General features: G+C 42.3%; 1 protein-coding gene across 1 annotated transcript; it reads left to right on the forward strand.

Annotated features, from left to right (window-relative positions):
- Positions 1-1775: 1775 nt before the first annotated feature.
- SRSF3 (serine and arginine rich splicing factor 3) lies at positions 1776-10268 on the forward strand. Its single transcript, XM_054491424.2, has 6 exons — positions 1776-1910; positions 4175-4382; positions 6207-6341; positions 8496-8534; positions 9056-9142; positions 9310-10268. The coding sequence occupies exons 2-6, from the start codon at positions 4177-4179 to the stop codon at positions 9335-9337; spliced, it is 495 nt and encodes a 164-aa protein (XP_054347399.1). The 5' UTR covers positions 1776-1910; positions 4175-4176; the 3' UTR covers positions 9338-10268.
- Positions 10269-10833: the final 565 nt, after the last annotated feature.

The raw sequence follows: 10833 nt of genomic DNA on the forward strand, positions 1-10833 counted from the left end.
GCTGGGGCCAAATCCAGGACTGCCTGACTCCAGAGCCTTTGATTTGATAGAAGGAAAGAAAATGAAAAAGAGGACAAAAGCTTACATAGAGTTGGGGAACAAATCAAGGCAAATATAAGTGAGCCAGAAAAAAAAAAATCTAGACAAGAGAGAAATAAGAAAAGGTTTGCTAGGATCCCCTTCCCCCCTTTTACAGGTGAGGAAACTAGGCTGAGATGTAATAAATCTGTATTTTTTTCCTCCACTACAGATAAACCTTTTAGAACCACAATAAGAGGTAAGGCTTCAAAAGAAAAATACCTGGGAAAGTTAAAACATATTAATTGGCTGGCCAGGTGCTGTGGCTCACGCCTGTAATCCCAGCACTTTGGGAGGCCGAGGCGGGCGAATCGCCTGAGGTGGCGAGTTCGAGACCAGCCTGACCAGCATGGTGAAACCCCGTCTCTACTAAAAATACAAAAATTAGCCAAGTGTGGTGGCAGGTGCCTGTAATCCCAGCTACTCGGGAAGCTGAGGCTGGAGAATCGCTTGAACCCGGGAGACGGAGTTTGCAGTGAGCCGAGGTCGCGCCATTGTACTCCAGCCTGGGCAACAGAGCGAGACTCCATCTCAAAAAAAAAAAAAAGAACAAAAGATAAAACATAATAATTGGCATATCTTTCAGCTAAGAGGGAATAAATATAAAGACAGGTTCTTTTTCTCTTTTTTTTTTTGTGCAGTGGTAGGATCTCAGCTCACGGCAACCTCTGCCTCCTGGGTTCAAGCGATTCTCCTGCTCTCAGCCTCCCAAGTAGCTGGGATTACAGGCGCCTGCCACCACGCCCAGCCAATATTTGTATTTTTAGTAGATACGAGATTTCACCATGTTGGCCAGGCTGGTCTTGAACTCCTGACCACAAGTGATCCGCCTGCCTCGGCCTCCCAAAGTGCTGGGATTACGGGCGTGAGCCACCGCGCCCGTCCCTTGGTGATTTTTCTAACCCAATCACAGTCTCTCTCCCCTTAAAGTTAATTATTCTTGCGGCTCTGTCTTCCTAAGGGAAGTGGCCCGGACAAAATACATGCCAGGCAGTGCAAGGGCTGCTAGGAAAAAGATTCGAGATACCCCTCCTGGCATTCGCTTGGGGGCCAGAATTTACATTCAACCTTCTTCAGAAACTTCCCTTTCCCGGTGTTTGCTAAAGGTGATAGTTTCCAGGTCACCGAACCGGTCTCCTTTGCTGTCGGCGCCAAGTCCTGCCAGTTTGCGTGAGAGACGAGAAACCAGCAAGAGTTGGGCAAACTTTCCAAAACAGGCTTTTCCTTCAGTGTGGAATCTAGGCGGCCAGAGTCTGGTGCCAGCTGGGTCACAAACAGCTCCGTGACCTGTTTGTAAACGCGATGCTCTTAGTTCCAGACTAACCGCTCACAAGGGTGAAGCACTTAATTAATTCATCTCTTAATCTTGTTAGGGGCCAACGGCTCCTATTAGTGTTTGAGCGTGATGGCGACGGTGCTGTTTATGAAGCCCCAGCCTATTTGGGAGGTGAGGAAGAGGGGTCTGTGGGTAACTTGGAGGTCGACAGACCGGAGGAACGCTCGAGGGAGAATCAGGCCTGTTACAGCGAGCGCGCGCCGACGCACATCTCCACCCACCCGGCGCAACCGCCAGAGCGCGCTCCCAGCAACCGCGGCTCTCTCTGCGTTTGTAGCCACTACGTCACGGCCTCTTTTGCTTCTCATTGGGGGAGCCCGTCCAATCATGTGATTCCAGTATGGCGTATAAATAAAGGCGAGGAGAAGGCGGTGGTCCGCCATTTCGTGGACGCCGGGTGAGCGATAACGTTGGTTGGTGTTGGGCTGGAGGAAAGCGGGAAGACTCATCAGAGCGTGTGGATTTGAGCCGCCGCATTTTTTAACCCTAGATCTCGGTAAGAGACCAGCGAAAGAGGGAATGAGGTGGAAGTGGAATTTATAACTGTACCAAGGATGAGCCAGGCCCAATGGCGGCGCCAGATTGAGACAAAGAGGCGCCGCCGCCATTTTGTGACGTTCAGCACGGGGCGGTGGCGGGGGCTCCCGGCCCATCAGAGGGTTTCCTAGTCTTGGGGTGGAGGTGTTTATATTCCTCATTGGGGCATGAGCCGGGATAGGGGGTTACCCGGGAGTTGGGAACCACAAAGGGGAGCCGATAGCCGAGTTGTATTCCAGGTCACGGCCTTTTTATTTTTATGGCGCCTTTTTTTTTTTGGCCCCTCATTTAATTGGGAAGCTTCTCAGAATGTTTTTGTAAGGTCGCTAACCAAGACCGGACCTTTCAGTTCATATTAAATGGCCCCCGTGGTCACCTTTACTTTCATGTAGTTTCGGATTTTGCAGCCTGAATCTAATCACCTTTTTCTAAGACCGATCTTCCTTGAACTTAAGATTCGTTCTTTCAGCCGCTTCTCATTAAAATGTAGGCTTAAGACACGTGCCAGCAGTGTTTTTAAAAATTTTCACCAGTGGTTTGGCCTTAGAACTAACTCCTGGGCACAGGGTGTGGTCACGGCAAATAGGATGTGTCTGGACTGGATATTTTAATTAGACAAGCCCAGAGTAAGAAGAACGTGGTGTTTATGGAAAGCACTTCAGCTGAATTATTGAGTAGATGGTTTTTATGTAATTGAAACTGGTCTACAAGTTTATCAGATTCATCGTCGAAGTGACTCAGTAATAAAGCTTTATCAAATACAAGTCCGCCAAGGAAAAACAAAAAAATAAGTCCCCAAAGTGCAGTAAATTTTTTAGTAGCAAATATCCCTTTGTAATTTTTTATTAAAGTGAAATTGTCTTAAAGTGGTATTTAGTATATTCAGTGTTGTGTAATCATCACTTAGCCGTAGTTCCAAAACATTTCCGTCACCTCCCCCCCCCCAGGAGACTACTACCCATTGAGCACTTACTCCCAGTTTCCCTGTCCCCCTTTCTCTAGTCCCTAGCAACCACTAATCTTCCTGTCTCTCTGAATTTAGCTATTTTAGATATTTAGTATTTATGGAATCGTGTACTTTTATGTCTGGCTTCTTTAACTTAGCGTAATGTTTTCAAGATTCTCCAACGTTGGAGCATTTGTCAGTACATCATTCTGAATAATACTCATTTTATGTCTATACCACATTTTGCTTATCCGTTTCTGTTGATGGACATTTGGGTTAACACCTTTTGGCTACTGTGAATAAGTGCTACTATGAGTTTACATTTTTTTAAAAACTGGAAAGTTGGTCTCCTTGCTTGATAAATTTTTACTGCGTAAGACTTTGGTCTATCTAATGACTTGTGATAGTAGCCTTGTTCCGATAGTTCCAAATGACCAAAATAGGCATTTATTTATTTGTTTATTTTTTTGGTGATGGAATCTCGCTCTGTCGCCGAGGCTGGAGTGCAGTGGCGCGATCTCGGCTCACTGCCGCCTCCGCCTCGCGGGTTCAAGCGATTGTTCTGCCTCAGCCTCCCGAGTAGCTGGGACTACAGGTGTGCGCCACCATGCCCAGCTAATTTTTGTGTTTTTAGTTGAGACGGGGTTTCATCATATTGGCCAGGTTGGTTTCGGACTCCCAACCTCGTGATTCGCCCGCCTCGGCCTCCCAAAAGTTCTGGGATTGCAGGCGTGAGCCACCGCGCCCGGTCCATGGGCATTTTTTAAAAAGTGAAAATCGTTGGCCTTATTTTTATTAAAGCTGGTAAGTTTTGGCTTATGTAGGCACTTTGAATCATTTGCCTGGTAGTATAACCTTAAGGACTAGCTTTCTTCATCGTTGTTTTATTTGGTTTTGAGTCCCCAACGGAACTCTTTTCTATTTTTCTAGAAATGCTTTATTTTGGGGACTAAATGAAATAACAGGTTAAGTCTCTTAACTCACGGCCCAGATGGTGGTAAATGCTCCTCCGGTTGTTCTCAACGTTCCAAGGAAGCTGTTTTTTTCTTCACTAATTGCTGGCTTCCTGAGGGTTACGAGTAAAGATTATGGGGGGGGGGGGGGGGAATGGGTGCTTAGCAGTAACATTTCTTGTTTGGTTTCTAGCATTTTTGGAATTTTTTTTTCTCTTTACGTGCTACCTTAAACTTTTGTCCTCTCTAATGGAATTCTAAGGATCTGTGGTTTTAACTGTAGATGTTTAGATGAATGACTATTTTTGGTATTTTTCATTACAGAAATGCATCGTGATTCCTGTCCATTGGACTGTAAGGTTTATGTAGGCAATCTTGGAAACAATGGCAACAAGACCGAATTGGAACGGGCTTTTGGCTACTATGGACCACTCCGAAGTGTGTGGGTTGCTAGAAACCCACCCGGCTTTGCTTTTGTTGAATTTGAAGATCCCCGAGATGCAGCTGATGCAGTCCGAGAGCTAGATGGAAGGTGATTTAATGATTACACTGATACAAATGTGTTGCTTGTGGCTCTTAGATGGCTTTCCCAATCACTGGCCAATTGTATCTTTAGATACAATTGGGATTTTTTTTTTTTTTTTTGGGAGACGAGTCTTGCACTGTCACTGGGCTGGAGTGCAGTGGTACGATCTCGGCTCCCCGCAACCACGGCCTCCGGGGTTCAAGCGATTCTCCTGCCTCAGCCTCCTGAGTAACTGGGACTACAGGCGTGCGCCATCATGCGGGGCTGATTTTTGTATTTCTAGCAGAGATGGGGTTTCACCGTGTTGGCCAAGCTGGTCTCGAACTCCTGACCCCAGGTGATCTGCCCGCCTCGGCCTCTCAAAGTGCTGGAATTACAGGTGGGAGCCACTGCCCAGCCAGGATCAAGTATTTTTAAGAGTAGTTGTGAACTGATATTTGTTTAAAAAATTGTTTACAAAATGGTTACATGGGTTGGTTGTACCTTTACTTTTGTGTGTTTGAAATACTTATTCCAGAAAGTGAATCAGTTACTATTTCCCTTTGTGTTAATAGTGTCCTGTTAGCTGGCTGAGTAAGGCCTGAGTATTGACCTCCATGCCCCCACCCCCCTTTCCTCATATTTGGAAATATAATGGGAAAAAGGAGCTGAGTGTTCACTGTAAAGCTGCATGAAAGGTTGGTCAATTCAAGCAGGTTGTAGTAAAGTTTTCCAGGGCCCACCTCTTCCCAGTCACTTTCCAAATATCATAGCTTATCTAAATTTAATGACTGGTTGTATTAAGGGTGAGGAATAATGGTCTTTTTTTTTAACTACTGTGAGCTATAATTTCTTTTTTTAAAAAATGTATATTTATTATTTAAAAAATAATACAGTCTATGTTGCCCAGGCTGGCCTCAAGCTCCTGGGCTCAAGCCATCCTCCTGCCTCAGCCTGTCTGAGTGCTGGGATTACAGGCATGAGCCACCTCCCCTGGCCACAGCTATAATTTCTTCTGTGCTGACTGTTGAGGGGAGAGGGTGCTGTAAAATGGCCAAAATGGTTCTGTCTTGTCTTGAACCCATTTTTTACTTGGAGTGGGGCAGGGGGAGACCAATAAATACAGCCTGGTAAATAACTGAAATAAGGACTGGGACCTCAAGGGAAGAACTCGTAATGAAGATACAGGAGAACTTGTTTTTCAAGGATAAATGGATCTTCACACTTAAATTGCAACTGTTAACAAATTAACATTGAGCTCAGTAATCAGACTGGCTCTAACAATTAGGTGATAAAATAGAATTTGACTTCCTTGTGAATTGGTACTTTAGAAAATCCTATTTGTTTAATTTGAAATTAATTGAAATTTTAACTTGAAACTGGGAAACAAGCTTATTTTATTTTTCAAGACAGAGTTGCTCTGTCCCCCAGGCTGGAGTGCAGTGGTGTTATCTTGGCTCGTTGCAGCCTCTGCCTGCTGGGTTCAAGTGATTCTCCTGCCTCAGCCTCCTGAGTAGCTGGGATTACAGGCATGTACCACCACACCTGGCTATTTTTTGTATTTTTAGTAGAGCTAGGGTTTCACCACGTTGGCCAGGATGGTGTCGAACTCTTGACCTTGTGATCCGCCTGCCTCGGCCTCACAAAGTGTTGGGATTACAGGCGTGTACCACCGTGCCCGGCCAAAGCTCATTTTATGTTAGTAAAAATAAGGGAGCTAGAAATTTGATGTTAAATTGCACAGACCCTCAGGTGTGTTCTTTGCAGAATAGCCAACTGAGAGTACTTTTGGCTTTAATACACATGTCAGAAAGTCAGGCTGTTTTAAGTTTAATATCTTTGCCCCCTCAGAACACTATGTGGCTGCCGTGTAAGAGTGGAACTGTCGAATGGTGAGAAAAGAAGTAGAAATCGTGGCCCACCTCCCTCTTGGGGTCGTCGCCCTCGAGATGATTATCGTAGGAGGAGTCCTCCACCTCGTCGCAGGTACTTGAGAGAAAGCTTGTTTAGAGGTATTGGTGTAATGGAGTAGCTAGTAGGAGCAGGTATTTCTCTTAAAGTTTGTTGGTGGGTTTTAAACTTTGGAAGAATCGGAGGTTTCTTTGAAACATTTGTTGGGTGTAATTTGGGGTATGTGAGTTGTGCTGAATGTTGGCTTTTGTCTTTAGGTCACTGTTCATGTTGGTAGTCAGTAACTTCTATCTTGGATCTGTCTTCTAGTTCATCTTTCTAGTTGCATCTTTCCAAATCTTCCCTTATACTTCAGTTTAGGCCTTTTTCCATTTCTTGGCTCCATAATGACAAACATTACATTCAACTCTAGCTCTTCACAAATTTGTGTTTTCTACTACTAGCACAATTGTAATATTTATCAAACAGGCAGCTATTTTAATGTTACAACTGGTAAAGTAGAAATCATTCTGAAACTAACTTAAGTCACTGACCAATAAAGGGGGCTAAAAAAGAAGTAATCCCAGTCATCTGTTCTTCAATCCCAAATAGAAAATTCAGTTTTTTTATAATTGAAAATGGCATCATTCTTGGACCAGGCAGTATTGTCTGGGTGCTAACTCCACATCTCCTCAGACCTCCAAAATAGTTTCTATAGGACTAAATTTACCTCTTACAGGTGAGTGGAGTCCTTCTAGGAGACAGGAGTTCAAAATCTTGCCCCTTTTGCTATTTTGAAAAACAACAGCACACTGTTGCCCATCATAATAAAGAGTATTTGTTAGCTAATAGATGGTTGTACTGATGGCTTGTTTTTCATTTTTTTTGTGCTTTTTGGTCCATCTATTAATAAAAATGAACCCCGTTACAGAGTCACCATCATGTCTCTTCTCACCACCCTCTGAATCTGCATTAGCCAGTCAACTAGCCCTTTCAGCGTCATGTGACCAGCGCGCCCCATTCAGCTTGGCTGGTGTCGTTTCACATGACCCAGGCTGGCCAGTCGTCAGGTTGCACCGCCCTTTGGTTCCCGAGCATGCTGTTTTCTCTCAGCCTTCTCTCCAACCTTAACCAAATCGGCAGCAGCCACCTCGACCGCCCACACATTCCTGGCCAATCAGCTCAGCTGTTTATTTACCAAATGTCTTCACAACAACTACAGCAGCAGCCTTCGGCTAACAAAAAAGCAGGAAAAATCCACAACACCCCCTTCGCCAACCAACTAAATCCAACGCAACATCTGGCAAAACCTTTTCAGCAAATTCTTCCTGGCCGTCAGTCCGGCAGCCTCACCTCACCATTTCTAGCTTGTTGAAACCCAAAACTAGTAAGTTTTTCCTGCTTATACAGTTTACTGCTGGTTAAAATAAGGAGTAAGCGGCTTAAAGTAATTCTTTTTTCTGGATCAAAGGCTGGCTGTGCATAATTGAATGGTAACGTACATATATATTGCTTGAAAAACTTTTAAGGGTGATAGGGAACTCGTAATGTAACTAGGCCTTCAAGTGAAACTTATTTGCATGTGCGAGATGCCAAACTAAAAATTTTAATATCTCTAACAGATTAGCTTTTCTGGCAAAAATTTGTTGAATCCTATCACCTTTAAATGGTTTTACTAACAGTTTCAAAATTTAAAATTTTGGGGTTGAAGTGTGGGCCAAGCTAAGGTAATTTTGGTAAGCCTAAACACACTCTTAAATGTGACGATCACAAATGCAGTTCTAATGTAGCACTTAATGGCATCAATATTTACACCTACCGCGTTTTCACAAAATTACACTATCCACCTGGTACCTAAGTCTTGTCATGGACTTACAGGTTTGCATGGGTTCCAAATACTGGTTTATGGTACTGTTTTTGGAACTACTTGTGGGACTATATTTTGGTGTGGTGTTTGGGTAGTGAAGTTAGTTTGACATGAAGTTTTGCATTGGACAGATCTGCTGTGAAGCATTCTTTGTTAAAGTGAATCTATGGTTGGAATACCTGCTTTTCACTTGAGCTTTTTGTTTCTTAATCCTTCTGTGCCTTTTTTTTCTTTTCTTTTTTTTTTTTTTTTTTTTTTGGACGATGGGTGCCAGTTCTTCGGCACATTCACTGGGCCCAACAGTGAGATTGAAAAGTTGGGAAATGCCTCACGCCATAAATACTGATTGATGATGAGCCTAATTTTCCTGTTTCTGCTTTTAGATCTCCAAGAAGGAGAAGCTTCTCTCGCAGCCGGAGCAGGTAAATGACTACCTTTTTTGGCTACATTCTTAGAAATGGCAGTGTTTCTGCTATTCCTAAACTTTTCCAGATGGCTTAGTTAATGGGAATAAACCTTGGCTTTAATAGTGAATCAGGTTGTAAGGATGAGTCAGCTTTCTTGGAGTTTTCAAAGGCTTTTTAGAAAGTATTTAATTTTTTTAAAAAAGAGGATCTGTCACCCAGGCTGGAGTGCAGTGGTGTGATTATAGCTCACTGTAGCCTTTAACTCCTGGCCTTGGAGTGATCCTCCCTGTTCAGCCTCCTGAGTAGCTTGGACTTACAGGCACGTACTACCACACCTGGCTAATTTATTTTTTGTGGAGATGGGATCTCACTTTGCTGTCCAATCTGTTCTCAAACTCTTGGCTTCAAGTGAGCCTCCTGCCTCTGCCTCCCAAAATATTGGAATTATTGGCATGAGCCACCATGCCAGATCAAGAAAATATTTACATATGATTTTATCATACCTTATTGGTCCTAATGTGTTCTTGCTCGTTTAGGTCCCTTTCTAGAGATAGGAGAAGAGAGAGATCGCTGTCTCGGGAGAGAAATCACAAGCCGTCCCGATCCTTCTCTAGGTCTCGTAGGTAAGATCTTTGATAACTTGTATGTAAGACTTTGCATACATAGTATGCTAAGGCCTGTCTTCTAAGCCATAAATTTTTTACCTTAAAGTTCTATTTTGATATGTCACTAAGTGTCACCAAGTTACAGATGTAATGTTTTCTGTTTTTTTTTTTTTTTTTTTTTTTAGTCGATCTAGGTCAAATGAAAGGAAATAGAAGACAGTTTGCAAGAGAAGTGGTGTACAGGAAATTACTTCATTTGACAGGAGTATGTACAGAAAATTCAAGTTTTGTTTGAGACTTCATAAGCTTGGTGCATTTTTAAGATGTTTTAGCTGTTCAAATCTGTTTGTCTCTTGAAACAGTGACACAAAGGTGTAATTCTCTATGGTTTGAAATGGATCATACGAGGCATATAATACCAACAATTGTTACTTTACAATGTTCCCTTAAGCAAAATTGAATTTGCTTTGAACTTTTAGTTATGCACAGACTGATAATAAACCTCTAAACCTGCCCAGCAGAAGTGTGTTTTTTTTTTTTTAAATACAGAAACAACTGGCAAAAATTGAACTAAGATATACTTTTTTTTCCATAGCTGGGATATAGGCTGCAGCTATAGTTGAACAAGCAGTCTTTAAAAACTGCTATGAAACACAGGCCATCAGGTAAAAACGAAACGCTGCACTAGAGGTTTTTGAAAAATCCAACTCACTTTCATCTTGGGCAGAGGTTGCCTAGTTGGTATAGAATGTTAAGTTTCAAGAAAGTTTACCTTTGCTTTAGGTCATAAGTTCCTTATTTGATTGCTGTATATGAATACATGGCTGTTCGTGACATTCTTTACGTGCAAATTTGTGATTTCAAAAATGTCCTGCCAGTTTAAGGGTACATTGTAGAGCCAAACTTTGAGTTACTGTGCAAGATTTTTTTTTTCATGCTGTCATTTGTAATATGTTTTGTGAGAATCCTTGGGATTAAAGTTTTGGTTACAAATTGTTGTTTAACTTGAAAGCCTGTTTTTCCTTGCAAACTCAAATCTGTGAGCTTGGTACCAAGTCCAGGTATAACATTCCTATTGGAAGCCATACTTATATTTTCTTGTAAAGTGCTTTTGAATTAATAAAATATTAGCATAATTGTGTAATAGTCAGTTGAACCCACTGTTAACCATTGTTCTTATCCCATGGGAAGCAGTTGGTTACATGATTCTTATTTTATAAGAAACAGCTGAGAGGCACTATGGATTAGTCTTCTGAAGTGAAGGGAATATAGATGTCACCTTAAGTGATAGTTAACCCATTTTTTTTTTTTTTTTAGGCGTAGAAGCCAGTTCAGGGTCTATAATATTTAGTGACCAACATTTTAAAGTATAGCAGCAACCCGGTTCTTAAACACAAAGTAAGTTGCCCATTAACAAATGGCTTTTATCTTTAGCATGAAAACTTTCCACAGGTCTAAAAATTGCTTCCATTTTATAATTTGAGGTGTTGCATGGGAATTCTAAGCTGATCCATTATGATGTAAAGTTCACAATATGGTTCAAATGTAACAGTGCAGAATTGAATATGGAGGCATGCATAACCTTCCTCTTAGAAAATGGGAGGAGTTGTAACTTCAAATTTTTGTGCAATTAGATTAAATCATAATGCAACAGTCTCGTGGCTTAGTTTCCTTAAATATGCTCTCAAGATAGTTTTGGATTATGCTGT

Source organism: Pongo pygmaeus, chromosome 5 (genome assembly GCF_028885625.2).
Source record: "Pongo pygmaeus isolate AG05252 chromosome 5, NHGRI_mPonPyg2-v2.0_pri, whole genome shotgun sequence".
NCBI classification, from domain to species: domain Eukaryota; kingdom Metazoa; phylum Chordata; class Mammalia; order Primates; family Hominidae; genus Pongo; species Pongo pygmaeus.

What these genes read in the sequence shown, in the direction of transcription:
- SRSF3 (XM_054491424.2), top strand. Translation starts at nt 4,177, where the DNA reads ATGCATCGTGATTCCTGTCCATTGGACTGTAAGGTTTATGTAGGCAAT. An exon ending in GTCCGAGAGCTAGATGGAAG is followed by an intron (nt 4,383 to 6,206) that starts GTGATTTAATGA and finishes TTGCCCCCTCAG; the next exon opens with AACACTATGTGGCTGCCGTG. An exon ending in TCCTTCTCTAGGTCTCGTAG is followed by an intron (nt 9,143 to 9,309) that starts GTAAGATCTTTG and finishes TTTTTTTTTTAG; the next exon opens with TCGATCTAGGTCAAATGAAA.